The sequence below is a fragment of the Cherax quadricarinatus genome, chromosome 1 (genome assembly GCF_038502225.1).
Source record: "Cherax quadricarinatus isolate ZL_2023a chromosome 1, ASM3850222v1, whole genome shotgun sequence".
NCBI lineage: Eukaryota > Metazoa > Arthropoda > Malacostraca > Decapoda > Parastacidae > Cherax > Cherax quadricarinatus.
The window spans coordinates 97,597,870-97,616,683 of record NC_091292.1 but is presented as its reverse complement, the minus strand read 5'-3'; the positions used below and the strand labels follow the sequence as shown (position 1 = coordinate 97,616,683).

General features: G+C 41.4%; 1 protein-coding gene across 6 annotated transcripts in view; it reads right to left on the bottom strand.

Moving 5' to 3' along the window:
- Positions 1-18,814, bottom strand: part of LOC128689332 (ralA-binding protein 1) — an 87,424-nt gene that overhangs the window by 31,653 nt on the left and 36,957 nt on the right. For 5 of the 6 annotated variants that reach the window (XM_070084991.1, XM_070084983.1, XM_070084984.1 and 2 more), the window contains exons 3-6: positions 11,895-12,039; positions 3,791-4,125; positions 3,440-3,556; positions 2,890-3,034 (exon numbers count right to left, since the gene is read on the bottom strand). In XM_070084991.1, the coding sequence (XP_069941092.1) occupies positions 2,890-3,034; positions 3,440-3,556; positions 3,791-4,125; positions 11,895-12,039 (742 nt within the window). Of the gene's footprint in view, positions 1-2,889; positions 3,035-3,439; positions 3,557-3,790; positions 4,126-11,894; positions 12,040-16,457; positions 16,726-18,814 lie in introns of those variants that run through there. The other variant, XM_070085007.1, reaches the window with a different exon arrangement.

Sequence of the window (18,814 nt, the reverse complement as noted above, 5' to 3'; positions counted from 1 at the left end):
TTTGTATGTCGTTATCATGTCCCCCCTATCTCTCCTGTCCTCCAGTGTCGTCAGGTTGATTTCCCTTAACCTGTCCTCATAGGACATACCTATTAGCTCTGGGACTAGTCTTGTTGCAAACCTTTGCACTTTCTCTAGTTTATTTACGTGCTTGGCTAGGTGTGGGTACCAAACTGGTGCCGCATACTCCAATATGGGCCTAACGTACACGGTGTACAGGGTCCTGAACGATTCCTTATTAAGACGTCGGAATGCTGTTCTGAGGTTTGCTAGGCGCCCATATGCTGCAGCAGTTATTTGGTTGATGTGCGCTTCAGGAGATGTGCCTGGTGTTATACTCACCCCACGATCTTTTTCCTTGAGTGAGGTTTGTAGTCTCTGGCCCCCTAGTCTGTACTCTGTCTGTGGTCTTCTTTGCCCTTCCCCAATCTTCATGACTTTGCACTTGGTGGGATTGAACTCCAGGAGCCAATGGCTGGATAAGGTCTGCAGCCTGTCCAGATCCCTTTGTAGTTCTGCCTGGTCTTCAATCGAGTGAATTCTTCTCATCAACTTCACGTCATCTGCAAACAGGGACACCTCAGAGTCTATTCCTTCCGTCATGTCGTTCACAAATACCAGAAGCAGCACTGGTCCTAGGACTGACCCCTGTGGGACCCTGCTGGTCACAGGTGCCCACTCTGACACCTTGCCATGTACCATGACTCGCTGCTGTCTTTCTGACAAGTATTCCCTGATCCATTGTAGTGCCTTCCCTGTTATCCCTGCTTCGTCCTCCAGTTTTTGCACCAATCTCTTGTGTGGAACTGTGTCAAACGCCTTCTTGCAGTCCAAGAAAATGCAATCCACCCACCCCTCTCTCTCTTGTCTTACTGCTGTCACCAAGTCATACAACTCCAGTAGGTTTGTGACACAGGATTTCCCGTCCCTGAAACCATGTTGGCTGCTGTTGAAGATCATTCCTTTCTAGGTGTTCCACCACTCTTCTCCTGATAATCTTCTCCATGATTTTGCATACTATACATGTCAGTGACACTGGTCTGTAGTTTAATGCTTCATGTCTGTCTCCTTTTTTAACCCTTTGACTGTCGTGGCCGTATATATACGTCTTACGAGGTACCGTGTTTGACGTATATATACTCATAAATTCTAGCGGCTTCAAATCAAGCAGGAGAAAGCTGGTAGGCCCACATCTGAGAGAATGGGTCTGTGTGGTCAGTGTGCACCATATAAAAAAAATCCTGGAGCACGCAGTGCATAATGAGAGAAAAAAAACTCCGAACATTTTTTCTAATTAAAATGCCGACTTTGTGGTCTATTTTCGTATAGTATTTATGGTTGTATTCTCGTTTTCTTGGTCTCATTTGATAGAATGGAAAACATATTATAGAAATAGAGGTGATTTTGATTGATTTTACTATAAAAAGAACCTAGAAATGGAGCTCAAAATAGGGGAAATGTTTGATTTTTGCAAATGTTCAAAAGTAAACAAATGATGCCATTGTCCAATAAATGTCCAACTAGCCATTCTAATATGCAGTCATGAATGGGTTGATGTTATTTATACAATTATTACAATAGTCTGCATAATAGTAAGTCTTCAATTTTTTGTTTAAATAAAAATTTAAAATAGAAAGCAAGAGTAATATCAGAGGGGCCTGGAGACATGACTGATGAGCAAAGAAAATGTTATTTTAGAGCCAGGAATGTGTGCATTGTTCATTCTGGACCTTATTTTGAAATTGTCATATTTTTTAGTTTTCGTGAAATTGGCCAAATTGCAAATTTCTGACCACATTTTTAGGTAGTTGAAATCGGTAAATGGGCAGTTTCTTGTATTCAATCGATAGAACAAATGGAGTTCTAAAGAAATAGCTATGAGTTTGGTCAACTGGACCAATGGAATTAGCCGAAAATAGGGCTCAAAGTGGGCGAAATCGCCGATTTGTAAACAGCGCTGAAGTCGCTAACTTTGCGAGAGCGTAATTCCTTCAGTTTTCCATCAAATTTTGTTTTTTTGGTGTCATTACAATCGGGAAAAGATTCTCTATCATTTCATAAGAAAATTTTTTTTTTTTTTTTTAAATTTTGCGACACCAGGAGACACCTCAGGATTGGGAGTTGTGACAGTCAAAGGGTTAAAGATTGGGACTACATTTGCTGTCTTCCATGCCTCAGGAAATCACCCTGTTTCGATAGATGTATTGAATATTGTTGTTAGGGGTACACATAGCGCCTCTGCTCCCTCTCTCAATACCCATGGGGAGATGTTATCTGGCCCCATTGCCTTTGAGGTATCTAGCTCACACAGAAGCCTCTTCACTTCTTCCTCGGTTGTGTGCACTGTGTCCAGCACTTGGTGGTGTGCCCCACCTCTCCGTCTTTCTGGAGTCCCTTCTGTCTCCTCTGTGAACACTTCTTTGAATCTCTTGTTGAGTTCTTCACATACTTCACGGTGTGTGTGTGTGTGTGTGTGTGTGTGTGTGTGTGTGTGTGTGTGTGTGTGTGTGTGTGTGTGTGTTACTTGCCCTAGTTCTGTGTCTCCAGAAGTCCATCTACAATCCTGTAGATTGTTTGTAACACTCAATTTGTAACACTAAATTTTATCCCTTATTTCTATCCTCTCATATTCAACAAAAATGAATAAAGGTGCATCATATTTCATGCAGTAGATGCATTTCAGTTGCGGTAGTAAAAAATCAGGTCATCAACACTAACTTCTCATTATAGGAATTTTCATTGTGTTTTGCAAACAATGAACCTATTTTGCACAGACTTACTGGTAGAAATGGGACATCACATGAAAGCAAATTTACACAGAACAAACCCTCATAAATAAAGTGATTACTGTAAGTCTTCAACATTCATAACAGCTATTAAATCCCATACCTGAGATATTGCTTTAATAGCGAGGCAACAACATGAGGTTCTTGGTCTGTGAGTCTGACGGGGTCTCCTGAATTGTACTGACGGCGAAGGTGTTGAACTTTACTCTTCACTCCACTCAATCTATAAATACCCTCACAGTGTAGACCTGAGGGTAATATTTTTTTTTTTATAATCAATAGGATAACCAAAAGCTTTTACTCAGATTAAATCAAGCTGATCACATTATCACTTTTAAATACAGTCCTAGATAATATCATTTGATCAATAAAGTAATGCCTTTTCATTAATGGTACATGCTAGTAAATTAGTAATTATTCTATTTATGCTAATTTCTAATGACAAAAGGAGAAACTATTACATATTCTAGACACCTGGATCTGAAGTCTAATTTTATTGGTAGGGACACAACACCTCAATTCCTGCAGCCATTTTTGAGTACAAAAGTAAAAATACACACACACACACACACAAAAAAAAAAAAAAAAAACTCAAAAGAGATAATCTAAGTCTTTGGAATGGGGAGAGAGAAGAAACAAGGTACACCATTTACCGTGTTCTTCGATATAGTCGATGCATTCCCTCACAATGACAGGAAGGTGGATACCATCATGGCTCGGGCATCTCTCAACTGCTACATAGAGTGGTACACCAAACACCGGCAGCTCCTCTGCAAATATCAATCTGAATTTGTGATGCAATGCTTAAGCAGAAAAAAAAAAAAAAAAAAAAAAAGTGAATAATTTCCATCTTGGACAAATATTTCAAGGAGGTATTATTACATAAAGAATAAGTATTCCAGATGACTCAGACAAGACAGTATTAAACAGGTACTATTAAAAAAAAAAAAAAAAAAATAAAATGGATTTAGGATGACTTGGCAATGTTACTTAGGTAAACAAACCTTCATATACTTCTTCAAGTTTCTTTTTCTTATCCTTTTTAATTTTCTTCTTCTCTTCTTTTTCTCTTCTTCTCTCCTCCTTTTCCTTCTCTTTTTCTTTCTTTTTATCACCTTTCTTATCTTCTTTTTCTTTCTTCTTGTCCCCTTTTTTGTCCTCTTTTTCCTTTTTCTTCTCTTCTTTCTTCTCTTCCTTCTCTTTCTTTCTATCATCTCTCCTTTTGTCATCTCTTCTGTCTTCCTTGTCTTTTTCTCTCTCCTTTTCCTTATCCTCTTTATCTTTTTCTCTTTTATGTAAGAATTTAAAGGACTTTGGCTTTTTTGGTTTTAGTGGACTCCTGTGGAAAAAACAGCATTACCAAAAATACTATTAACACATTTTTAGTGGAAATTTATCTATAGTAGTTGAAGCTTATTCAAACAAAAACTACTCCAGTACCATCAGCAGGATGGTTAATACAGGCATACCTCGCTAATATGGTGCTTTGCTTTAGAGGCTTCACTAATATAGCACTTTTCAATTATCGTCATGTTTATTAACCCTTTGACTGTGGCGGCCGTATATATACGTCTTACGAGGTACCGTGTTTGACGTATATATACTCATAAATTCTAGCGGCTTCAAATCAAGCAGGAGAAAGCTGGTAGGCCCACATGTGAGAGACTGGGTCTGTGTAGTCAGTGTGCACCATATAAAAAAAATCCTGGAGCACGCAGTGCATAATGAGAAAAAAAAACTCCGACCATTTTTTTAATTAAAATGCCAACTTTGTGGTCTATTTTCGTATAGTATTTATGGTTGTATTCTCGTTTTCTTGGTTTCATTTGATAGAAAGGAAAACATATTATAGAAATAGAGGTGATTTTGATTGATTTTCTATAAAAAGTACCTGGAAATGGAGCTCAAAATAGGGGAAATGTTTGATTTTTGCAAATGTTCAAAAGTAAACAAATGATGTCATTGTCCAATAAATGTCCAACTAGCCATTCTAATATGCAGTCATGAATGGGTTGATGTTATTCATACAATTATTACAGTATTGCAGTAGTCTGCATAATAGTAAGTCTTCTATTTTTTGTTTGAATAAATATTCAAAATAGAAAGCAAGAGTAATATCAGAGGGGCCTGGAGACATGACTGATGAACAAAGAATACATGTATGTTATTTTAGAGCCAGGAATGTCTGCATTGTTCATTCTGGACCTTATTTTGAAAATATCATATTTTTTAATTTTCGTGAAATTGGCCAAATTGCAAATTTCTGACCACATTATTGGGTAGTTGAAATCAGCAAATGGGCAGTTTCTTGTACTAAATCGATAGAAAAAATGGAGTTCTAAATAAATAGCTATGAGTTTGGTCGACAGGAACAAAGGAATTAGCCGAAAATAGGGCTCAAAGTGGGCGAAATTGCTGATTTGTAAATATCGCTGAGGTCGCTAACTTCGCGAGAGCATAATTCCGTCAGTTTTCCATCAAATTTCGTTTTTTTGGTGTCATTACAATCGGGAAAAGATTCTCTATCATTTCATAAGAAAAAATAATTTTTTTTTTAAATTTAGCGACACCAGGAGACACCTTAGGATTGGGGGTTGCGACAGTCAAGGGGTTAATTTCAGCAGTGAAAATATTTTAAGGTTAGCAATACAGTACTGTAGCATATTTTATTTATCTTTTACTTTTGCATCATTTTTGTAGAACTAGCGTTATTGTGCGCCTAATGAATGACAGTGTCAACATGTTAGGCTTTTATATGCACTGGCAAGTGAAAAAAAAATTATCTGCTTTAAGACGACATTCACTTTACAGTAGTTGTCTGGAACCTAACCTGCCACATTAGCGAGGTATTCCTGTATATACTTTTCTTTCTACCAGTTTTCAATACAATAAGTCCTCGACTTACTAACACACTGAGAATCTTTTGCATTGTGTATATCATTATATTATTATTGTGTATAATATCATTATTATACACACTACACAAGATCCCCAATGTGCTTGTAAGTCGAGGACTTACTGTATGTCATTGTGTAGTATTTACCTAGAAGAACCGGGAATGTTTCTTTTACTGTGTAGCATAGTGAACACATTCCTAATTTTTGTGCCATTTTAACAGCTTTGTACACTATGGGTAGAATCATTTCTGTTTTGTTTCAATAAATCTATTATTTGCACTTCATGACGATATTCAACCATAATACCTCAATAAAAAAATATTTAATATATACGGCTAAAGGCAAACCAATATGAAAAAATAAAATTTACAAAATGCCGAACACATTATACTAAGGCCCGTACAGACATCAGTAACTATCTGACCAATATTTACCCCACTTCTTTTATTTGTCTTCTACCACAACCTCTGATACAGCCTCAATAATAAAATCACTTAAGAACTCAGCCAGTAGTAGCACAGAAAGAAATACAGCCTCTCCTCACTTAGTGACATACTCGTTTACTGACGACTTAGACTTACGACGGGTTCTCTGACGAGTATGCATACCTAAGTACTGTAATGTGTATTAGAGCTGATTTCCTCTATTCTGTTTATTACAATATACAGTAAACTACTGTATATAAAAATACACTAAAAATGTTATAAATGTTATACAGCTCAGTTCTGGTCTCCATATTACAGAATGGACATAAATTCGTTAGAAAACATTCAGCGTAGGATGACTAAAATAATACATAGCATTAAAAATCTTCCTTATGAAGAAAGATTGAAGACTCTTAAGTTACATTCACTTGTTAGACGAAGAATGAGGGGAGACCTGATCGAAGTGTATAAGTGGAAGATAGGTATTAATAAAGGGGATATTAATAAGGTCTTGAGGATGTCTCTCCAAGAGAGAACCCACAGTAATGGATTTAAATTAGATAAGTTTAGATATAGAAAGGACATAGGAAAGTATTGGTTTGGAAATAGGGTAGTTGATGAGTGGAACAGTCATCCTAGTTGGATTACTGAGGCTGGGACTTTGGGTAGTTTCAAATTTAGGTTGGAGAAGTACATGAGTGGGAGGGGTTGGATTTGAGTGGGACTTTCACATCAGAGCTTATTTCTTGGGTGGCATTGAAAATTGGGTTGGGCAAATGTTTTGTTAGTGGGATGAATTGTAAAGGACCTGCCTAGTATGGGCCAACAGGCCTCCTGCAGTGTTCCTCCTTTCTTATGTTCTTATGACATTAAAACAATATTAAAGATGGTCAACACAAACTCACTACCATTATAGTATGCTCCTCACTCAACAACAAATTCGTTACCGATGTGGTCTTAGGAACACAACTCCCTAGTTAAGTGAGGAGAGGCTGTACTGTACTTGCTATAATCTACAAGAAAATTGCCCTGGTTTTATCTCAAATTATTTCAAAGCTTTTCAAAAATCAATTTAAGAGCAAACCTTTCCAAACAATTTCAAGAGAGCCATTCATAAAGATGATCAAACTCGTGTTAATGCTTACAGATCAAAATCTAATCAACCAAAACATATACTATCAAAAATATTTGAGAAAGTAATCCACAAGTAACCATACAGATACTTACACATGATATGCTGACTTCATGGCAATTGGGATTCCAATTAAAAAAAAAAAAAAAACTAAGATGCCATCATAAAAATGCCTGACATTGTTTATACAGGACTTGAGGGAAACTAATATCCTATTAACTTTTTATCAATCTGTGTAAAACTTTTGATACATGTAGCTTGGACCTTGGACTTAGATGCACATGCATACTACTTTAATTCTACCTAAGTAAGAGCAGCATGTAGCCATTAATGGCATTTCTTCAACCACTTTCAGTGAAATTAAGGGTCCCTCATGAGCCTTCTGGGTCCTCTCCTTTTCCTCCTCTTACAGCATCTAAGAAACCAATACTCTTTGCTAATGACAGCCTGCATCTTATATACCTGTGACAAGTTTTGTAGAGTTTTCTGCCTTCACAATCAGACCTGGTGCCAGGTTTTTCTGTCGATTGCGTGTGGAACCAGACTGTTGATGTTGGTGGCTTGCTGGCCCACACAGGTATCAGAGCCTGGTTGCTCTGTTACTTGGCAGAGGTAGCGATCTAGTTTTCTCTTGAATACCCTTATGCTTATTCCAGCAACATTTCTGATGTTTGTTGGTAGAAGGATGAACAGTCTTTGACCATGGATGGAGTGGGTCATGGAGCACAGTGATATGGTAGAGTATATTATTCCACTGAAGTACAGTAAAATGGTGTAGAGCTGGAGTAGTGGGGGAAAGGGTGCTAAATACAAATGAAGAGAAGGGTGGAAAGGAAATAAGAATGAGGGGAAGGAAAGAGTAGAGAGGGCCTCTTCTGAGTATTGTACTACATATTGTTTTTTTAATACTGTACTATGCACTGATTTTTAATTCCACTACTAAAAATAAAATAGATATGGAATATTATACTTCATGAACACATCTCGATTATAACATGGGTGTCTATAGAAAAACGGATTCCAAGTTCCACAGATGTCAGCAACGAGCGTGAATCTTTTAAGGCCCTTGTTCATTCTGTAGTGAATGAATCTGAGCAACAGTTGGGGCCCTTCACATACATAATTTTCACAAGGTGAGCATTGGCAAGAAGTGTAAGTTTGCAAGTGGCTACAGTAACACCTGCCATCAATCAGGTCATGGGATAGTCCTCAGGAACCTGTTGCAGGATCATCCACAGGAATCTGTTGCAGGATCATCCACAGGAACCTGTTGCAGGATCTACAGGAACTTGTTGCAGGATCATCCACAGGAACCTGTTGCAGGATCATCCACAGGAACCTGTTACAGCATCATCCACAGGAACCTGTTACAGCATCATCCACAGGAACCTGTTGCGGGATCATCCACAAGAACCTGTTGCCGGATCATCTAAAGGAACCTGTTGCCAGAACAGCCACACGAACCTGTTGCAGGATCATCCACAGGAACCTGTTGCCAGATCAACAACAGGAACCTGTTGCTGGATCATCCACAGGAATCTGCTGCCAGATCATCCATAGGAGTCTGCTGCCAGATCATCCACAAGAACCTGTTACAGGACCATCCACTGGAACCTGTTACAGGATCATCCACAGGAACCTGTTGCAGCAGCATCCACAGGAACCTGTTGCAGGATCATCCACAAGAACCTGTTGCAGGATCATCCACAGAACCCTGTTGCAGGATCATCCACAGGACCCTGTTGCAGCATCATCCACAGGACCCTGTTGCAGGTTCATCCACAGGAACCTGTTGCAACATCATCCACAGGAACCTGTTGCAGGATCATCCACAGGTACCTGTTGCAGGATCATCCACAGGAACCTGTTGCAAGATCATCCACAGGAACCTGTTGCTGGATCATTCACAGGAACCTGCTGTGGGATCATCCACAGGAACCTGTTGCAGGATCATTCACAGAAACCTGTTGCAGGATCATCCACAGGAACCTGTTGCAGGATCATCCACAGGAACCTGTTGCAAGATCATCCTCAGGAACCTGTTGCAAGATCATCCTCAGGAACCTATTGCAGGATCATCCTCAGGAACCTGTTGCAGGAGCATCCACAGGAATCTGTTGCAGGATTACCCTCAGGAACCTGTTGCAGGATCTTCCTTAATTACTGGGAATGTTTGGAGTCCCCTCACCTGTACTCACTGAAGTGCAGGTGAGAGATGCATCATAATCTACACCTGGAAAATCCTAGGACTGATCCCAAATCTGCACACAAATGGTGCAGGATACCCTGCAATAAAAGTAGGGGTGCAATGAGTACACTAAGAGAAAACACTAAGTGTCCAGGGCCCAAGACTGTTCAACAGCCTCCCACCAGGCATAAGGGGAATTACCAACAGACCTCTGGCTGCCTTCAAGAGGGAGCTGGACAGATATCCAAAGGCAGTACCCGATCAGCTGGGATGTGGTTCGTATGTTGGACTAAGTATGGCGAGCAGTAACAGCCTGGTTGACCAGGCCCTGATCTACCGGGATTCCTGGTCAAGGACTGGGTCACAGGGGCATTGACCCCCAGAACACCCTCCAGGTAGACAGGAACCTCAATAAGGACTACAATATATACAAACTATGTGAGGTCAATACGTGGTAAAGTACGTAGCAATAATGTGGAATCTACACTTCAAATATGCAAGATAACTTGAAAAAGTCTAGAGGTTTGCCATCACACTAGTGCCCAAGATGTGGAGCTTAAGACCACAATGACATACCTAAAGACAAAAATCTCCCAATACTGGAGAGACAAAGAGTATAAGGGGAACTAAATATGATAATGGTATATATACCGACAGGTTGATAAGACACGTGTAACAGTTAGGTATCTTTATTCTGAATCATTTTGTCTACACAGTAGGCTACTTCAGTTGAGTACAGAGTCAGCCAAAGCAGTACAGATGTAAAGACGATGTAATCAGTCCATTACTCTTGAAGACAGTTTTGAGGTGGTCAGTCCCTCAGCTTGGAGAAGTTTTTTGCTTCATAGTCTGGAACAATGCAAAGGTGAAGTAACAGTATGAAGACTGATATTGTCAATGATTACATTCTTTCTTCCACTAGTGGGCTGCGCCTCACCTCAGACAGTATATAAATCCTCGTACTGTTGATTCACCTTCACCTCATGGAGCAAAACTCTTCTCCAGGCTGAGGGACTGACCACCTCAAAACTACATCTTTAAGGGTGATGGTCTGATTACATCGTCTTTACATCTGTACTGCTTTGGCTGACTCTGTACTCAACTGAAGTAGCCTACTGTGTAGACAAAATGATTCAGAATAAAGATACTTAACTGTTACACGTGTCTTATCAACCTGTCGGTATTATACACCATTATCATATTTAGTTCCCCTTACACGTACTCTTTGTCTCTCCAGTATTGGGAGATTTTTGTCTTTAGGTATGTCATTGTGGTCTTAAGCTCCACATCTTGGGCACTAGCGTGATGGCAAACCTCTAGACTTTTTCAAGTTATCTTGCATATTTGAAGTGTAGATTCCACATTATTGCTACGTACTTTACCACGTATTGACCTCACATAGTTTGTATATATTGTAGTCCTTATTGAGGTTCCTGTCTACCTGGAGGGTGTTCTGGGGGTCAATGCCCCTGTGACCCAGTCCTTGACCAGGAATCCCGGTGGATCAGGGCCTGATCAACCAGGCTGTTACTGCTCGCCATACTTAGTCCAACATACGAACCACATCCCAGCTGATCGGGTACTGCCTTTGGATATCTGTCCAACTCCCTCTTGAAGGCAGCCAGAGGTCTGTTGGTAATTCCCCTTATGCCTGGTGGGAGGTTGTTGAACAGTCTTGGGCCCTGGACACTTAGTGTTTTCTCTTAGTGTACTCATTGCACCCCTACTTTTATTGCAGGGTATGCTGCACCATCTGTGTGCAGATTTGGGATCAGTCCTAGGATTTTCCAAGTGTAGATTATGATGCATCTCTCACCTGCACTTCAGTGAGTACAGGTGAGGGGACTCCAAACATTCCCAGTGTTTACATCTCTATTGCTTCCACTAACCCCTCTGCCTACTGTGTAAGCAAAATGTTTCAGAATAAAGATACCTTACCGTTGCACGTGTCTTACTCACAAGGGGAACTGTAACAAAGTTAAAGATACTTGGTGGTATAGTCAAACCCCCTGAATCGAGAGCCTCTTAATTCGTGCATTTTGATTATCCAACGATTTTACTGAAAGGCCCCCTGAGAATAGCTTCAGTTATTTATACTTTCTATTTGTTTTTTGCCTTGCATATGACCTCTTAGAGTTTAATCACATGGGATTTTGTTTCAAAGGTGCTCAAAGGATTTTCCAAATCTCTTTCTTTCCAGATCTTTCTTCCTTATAAATGTTAATAATACCCAGATTAGAGTAAATTTTTAAGAGATATAGCCTCTGAAATACAGAATGAGCTGTAATCTGCATAAAAATTATTATCTGCACATAATTTTGCATTATAATATTCTCTAATTCTAAATCTGTGGAACCTTCATGACCATAACCCTCACAAATTTTGGGGCTTGACTATAAAGTTTGATACCTGCAAACACAGGGAACAGTTAGGAAAGTACAACCCAAATATCCCCTGAACACTCACTTGCTGTCAGACTGATCCATATCGTCGGGTGAGCTGTCCTCTCCTAATGCAGCATAGCCTTTGTCTTTGTTTTTCTCCTTCTTGTCCTTCTTCTTACTTCTCAACAACTCCTTCTTCCCTCCTCTCTCATGGCCACTGTCTCCATCTGTCAGAGCTTAGTTAATAAGTAACAGGAAAAACTTGAGCAAACTGTCATTTTAAAGGAAGAATAAGAAAAAATAAATACTATACCTGAGCATGAGAGCTTTCAATCAGTATTGGAAGGCATATTGTATTGCTCTGGTGTCTTACAATACAGTAATGTTGGACAGAAGCAAAAGTAAGGGAAATATTTCAAATACATATGTACAAGTGACAGGTTCTAATAAAGGCAAGGGAATATGCAAGCTCAATCAAAATGAAAAAGTTTAGCGAAAAAAAGAGTGGTCTGAAGATCTTTGACAAGCCAAGGCATATAACAAAGTACATAACAAGGATGGGAGTTGATATAACAATTCACAAACAGTAAAGTATTAACTAAGCTCAAAAATAAAAGACAGACACAGACACAGACACAGACACACAGACAGACATACAGACAGACAGACAGACAGACAGACAGACAGACAGACAGACAGACAGACAGACACACACACACACACACACACACACACACACACACACACACACACACACACTTACTTTATCACAAGATACAAGTACAAATTATGATACAACTTAATGTATATTAATAAGTCCAAATCTGAAAACACATATATGTTACCTTATTTGACAATGTGATTAGATCTACAGTGTGTGCTCTGGATGTGAATGATCATTTGATATTCTGAGTGAGAATTAAAATTAAAATTTTAAAATGGATACAAGTTATTAATCTTTAAAAATCTAAAATACTATATAAAGTTAAATAGAACTACTGAAAAGTCATTGTCTCTCACACATGCACATGCACTACACACACACACAGAAGTGTCCCTGTCTGCAGATGATGTGAAGTTAATGAGGAGAATTAAATCAGATGAGGATCAGGCAGGACTTCAGAGGGACCTGGACAGACTGGACACCTGGTCCAGTAACTGGCTTCTCAAATTTAACCCCGCCAAATGCAAAGTCATGAAGATCGGGGAAGGGCAAAGAAGACCGCAGATGGAGTATAGGCTAGGTGGCCAAAGACTGGAAACCTCACTCAAGGAGAAAGATCTTGGGGCAAGTATAACACCGAGCACATCTCCGGAAGCACACATCAACCAGATAACTGCTGCAGCACATGGGCGCCTGGCAAGCCTGAGAACAGCATTCCGATACTTTAGTAAGGAATTGTTCAAGACACTGTACACTATGTATGTCAGGCCCATACTGGGGTATGCAGCGCCTGTTTGGAACCCACACATGATCAAGTATGTCAAGAAATTAGAGAAAGTGCAAAGGTTTGCAACAAGGTTAGTTCCAGAGCTAAGGGGAATGTCCTAAGAAGAAAGGTTAAGGGAAATCGGCTTGACGACACTGGAGGACAGGAGGGTTAGGGGAGACATAATAACAATATACAAAATACTGCATGGAATAGACAAGGTGGACAGAGACAGGATGTTCCAGAGAGGGGACACAGGAACAAGGGGTCACAATTGGAAGATGAAGACCCAGATGAGTCAAAGGGATGTTAGGAAGTATTTCTTCAGTCACAGAGTAGTCAGGAAGTGGAATAGCCTAGCAAGTGAGGTGGTGGATGCAGGAATCATACATAGCTTTAAGGTGAAGTATGATGAAGCTCATGGAGCAGGGAGAGAAAGGACCTAGTAGCACTCAGTGAAGAGGTGGGGCCAGGAGCTGAGTCTCAATCCCTGCAACCACAATTAGGTGAGTACACACACACACACACATGGGGCCTGGGGCCTGCAGCCACAATTAGGCGAGTACACAGGCACGCACATGCACATGCCAGGAGCTGTGAATCGACCCCTGCAACCACAAATAGGCAAGTATATTTGTGAGTATACACAAACACACACACACAATGCCCCCTCATATGCATCCCCCCCACACACACACGAGTCATATGGATGTTAGGAAATATTTCTTCAGTCTTTGAGTTGTCACGAAGTGAAACAATTTGGAGTGAAGTAGTAGAGGCAGGATCCATACATAGCTTTAAGAAGAGGTATGATAGGGCTCATGGAGCAGGGAGAGAGTGGACCTAGTAGCAACCAATGAAGAGGTGGGGCCCAGAGCCGTGTCTCGACCCCTGCAACAACATATAGGCGAGTACACACACATGTACACACACACACATGTACACACACATACACACACACACACGCACGCACAGAGACAGGCATCTAGCAACATCTGTTGTTGGGGATGGATGCATTCCCTAGAATGTTTGTTAACTGCTCATTACTCTGTAATTTGTTCATGACTGTAACCATGTATGGACGTGTTTATGATTCATTACCTTTGTAACTTGTCATGATTGTGACCAGATCTAGTTCATTACCTTTGAAACTTGTCATGAGTGTCACCAGCTCGACCTGGAGCTCATTACCTCTGTAACTTGGCCATGATTGTGACCAGAGCTAGTTCAGCTCTCAAAACTTTGGGGCTCAGTCCTGGACCCATTATGTACCTCTGTAATCTTTTGACTACCACCCACAGGATGGGTATGGTGTGCATAATAAAGATGTTAAAGTAAAACTAACACACCCACCCACACCCTCAAGCCCTAACCTTCCCTCCCATACAAGGACAAAAGCCCAAAACAGACCATACTCCACACCCACAATCACCATTTCCCACAGCACAAATACCTTCTTTACAGCTGACTCTCACAAAATACCCTCCATCCTCCACTCAAACTAAGGGTAAGGATCATGAATTCATAAACTGGAACATAGTGATGGAAAGGAAGCTGAAGGCACGGTACACAAATGCAGATAGAGTAACAAATAGAGTGAGAGGTGGCACAAATGAATCAGACATCATAGCACTCACAGAGACAAAGCTTACAGTGCTAACAGATGTGATCTTCCTGGCTGGCTATCACATTTTGGGGGAAGACCAAGGGAAGAGGAGTATCACTGCTTCTCAGAAACCAGTGGAGCTTTAAGATGGGAGGAATGGACAGAGAGGAAGCAGTAGGCACACTGGAAACTGTGGGTTGCAAGGTGGTGATAGCAGTGATGTACAACCCTCCACTAAACAGGAGACCAAGACAAGAATATGATAAAAGCAATGGAGCAATGGTGGATACACTAACTGAGGTGGCCAGAAGGGCTCACATGAGCAAGGTAAAGCTATTAATCAAGAAGACTAATCACAATTAAGGTTGACTGGGAGAATCTAGTCACATAAGGGAATAGAAAACTGGAGGGGCTAAGATGCTGGAGGTGGTAATGGAGAATTTCATGCACCAACATATTAGGGGGCTAAGATGCTGGAGGTGGTAATGGAGAATTTCATGCACCAACATATTAGGGACACAACCAGAGAGAGAGGAGAGGATGAACCAGCAAGGCTGGACCTTGTAATCACCCTGAGTGGTTCTGACATAGGGGGTATTCCATAAGAAAGGCCCCTTGGCACTAGTGATCATGTGATCCTGATTTTTGAATACCTTATGCATATCACCCATACAACTGTTGCAGCTAATGTGCATCTGCTAAATCTAAGAATGGACATCTAAGTAAGGAGTTATTCATGACACTGTATATGGAATATGTCAGGCCCATATTGGAGTATGCAGCACCAGTATGGACCCTACACTTTATTAAGCATGTTAAGTAACTGGAGAAAGTGCACAGCTGAAAGTTGAAAACACAGTTGAGTCACTGGGACGTTAGGAAGTATTTCTTCAGCCCAAGATTAGCCAGTAAGTTGAATTACCTGAAGAATAGTGAGAGGCAGGATTCATACATAGTTTTAAGGAGAGGTACGCTAAGGATCTCAAAGCCAGGAGTGAATCTAGCAGCGACAAGTAAAGAGGATGGACCAGGAGCTGAGCCTCAACCCTTGAAACCACATATAGGTGAGTATACACATGCATATACACAGCGTGAGTACAACCCCTTCCCCTGGATACACATGCCCACACACACATACGCCCACACAAATGCACTCACCAGACACACCCACATACACCCACTCACTATACGTATACACAACACCCATAGCCATCCACTCACACGTTACGTATAACCGTACACATACTACACCCACCCACTTGCCCTCTGGTCGTCAACCTTGCTCACACTACCCACATACGTTCATTACACACAGTCACGACCCTTGACTCAAGTCAGTGGAGCATTCACTATGACTGCTGCTATGACGCAACTCAACCCACAACAGCCCGGGAGATCAAGTTCATCCTTTACATACATACACACAGGTGTGTGTCTGTGTGTGTATACACACAACACCTGCACTACAGTTGCCAATAAGTCATTTGCATACTCAATATTCTCAAATTGATGGGCGGGTGGCAGCCAGGCTACACTCAAACTCTATTTGGCCAGACAAGCCACATGTGGTATTTAATCATGCACATAAGGAACAATTCGATATACATACATGCCTCCTCTTGGACCTTATTGCTGAGATCTGATCCACAAAACATCTTGCAGAGTATTGTTGTACAGCACATCTACTACACCGCTATGCCATGCACTAGTTTTAAGGAGCCAACAACTACAGCACAACAAATGTGAAAAAAGCACCATCTATCCACGACTCTAGAGCAATCTGCAGGAATATCCATGATACACGGATAGCGAAAATGTTTGCCACAAAAGGCGGATAATCAATGATATCCACAGGAGAGTGAGGGTGACTGGGGTTATCGTACAACTGGCGCCGCTCCCACCAACACATGTAAACACTACACGTTGCCACCTTCCCCAGATATATTCAAATAACTCACTACTAGGCCCCGAAGGCAAACACTTTTTTTTTTGGGTCAAGGCATTAAATTATGTAAAATCACAAACACGCTACATAGGAAAATTGCACAGTTTTATGTTGTAAACTCACCGAATTTCAGAGTATGTATGCCAAGGTGGCAACTGACATCTGAGGGTGGGAGGTGTGATGATGTGGCTCAGCTGGTGTGACACAGGTGGTGAGACCCAACTGATGTGGCACAGGTGTGACCCAATTGGTGTTGCACAGGTGTGACTCAACTGGTGTGGCACAGGTGTGACCCAACTGGTGTGGCACAGGTGTGACCCAACTGGTGTGGCACAGGTGACCCAACTGGTGGTTCAGCTGGTGTGACCCAACTGGTGTGGCACAGGTTACCCAACTGGTGGTTCAACTGGTGTGACCCAACTGGTGTGGCTCAACTGGTGTGGCTCAGCTGGTGTGACCCAACTGGTGTGGCTCAGCTGGTGTGACCCAACTGATGTGGCACAGGTGTGACCAAATGTGGCTCAGATGGTGTGACCCAACTGATGTGATTCAGCCAGTGTGGCACAGGTGTGACAACTGGCTCAGCTGGTGTGGCACAGGTGGTGTGACCCAACTGATGTGGCACAGGTGGTGTGACCCAACTGATGTGGCACAGGTGGTGTGATCACCCAACTGATGTGGCACAGGTGGTGTGATCACCCAACTGATGTGGCACAGGTGTGGTCCAACTGGTGTGGCTCAGCTGTGACACAGGTAGTGTGACCCAAATGTGCTCAGCTACTGTGGCACAAGTGTAACCCAACTGTAGCCCAGCTAGTGCAGCACAGGTGTGACCCAGCTGTGGCTCAATTGGTATGGCACAGGTGTGACCCAACTGATGTACATGTGTGACCCAACCGATGTGGTACATGTGACCCAGCTGATGTGGTTCAGCTTGTGTAGCACAGGTGGTGTGACCCAGCTGTGGTTCAGGTGTGACCCATCTGATGTGGCACAGGTGATGTGACCCATCTGATGTGGCATAGGTGGTGTGCCCATCTATGTGGCACAGGTGGTGTGACTGATATAGTGTGGCACAGGTGGTGTGACCAATCTGGTGTGGCACAGGCAGTGTGACCAATCTGATATGGCACAGGTGGTGTGACCGATCTGGTGTGGCACAGGTGGTGTGACCAATCTGGTGGGGCACAGGTGGTGTGACCGATCTGGTGTGGCACAGGTGGTGTGACCAATCTGGTGGGGCACAGGTGGTATGACCAATATGGTATGGCACAGGTGGTTTGACCGATCTGGTGTGGCTCAGTTGGGTCTACAATCTCACAAAATTACTAAGAGCCAAAGCCAGAAATGGCAGCTCTCTCCACATATCCCAGACACAGCCACCCACATTTTATGTATACAGTAATTGAATTACAATATGTACATTATTTTCTCTTGGTAATTACTACTTCAAATGCATTCATCTTTAGTTTATTTTTCTGGTCTAGGTATGGTGCACTAATAACTTTTCTTTATCTTTACCAAATGCAGTTATATTTGGTATAGGTGTGGTAGATTCCAATATATTTGGCACAATTTGGTAAGGAAATATCTAATTTTTGCCTGTTGGCATGCACCAAGTGTGTCAGCTGGGAAGCCTCATTACATCTAACTCAGACCAGTAGACCCACAATATCCTTCCCTACACTCTTCAAACACTGCAAGTAATGACTAACAGGATGCAAAATATGATAACTAGCAGTAATTTTGACCTAGTAGAACATTAAAAAACAATTATGGAGGTGTCTGGAACAATACCCTATCTTTCCCAAATGTTCTTCACTCTACATAAATATTATTTTCATGAAGCACAGATTTCCAGGAATGTATACCCTGTATCATGAGTGGGTTTTCCATATACACTCATATACAATACATGTTAGTGGTTCTGTGGACCATCACCATAGCCCAGTCTCAGATCAGACCTTCTAAATTGGTAAGGAAACACTACAGGAATAAAAACTAAGCACATAGGAAAATGA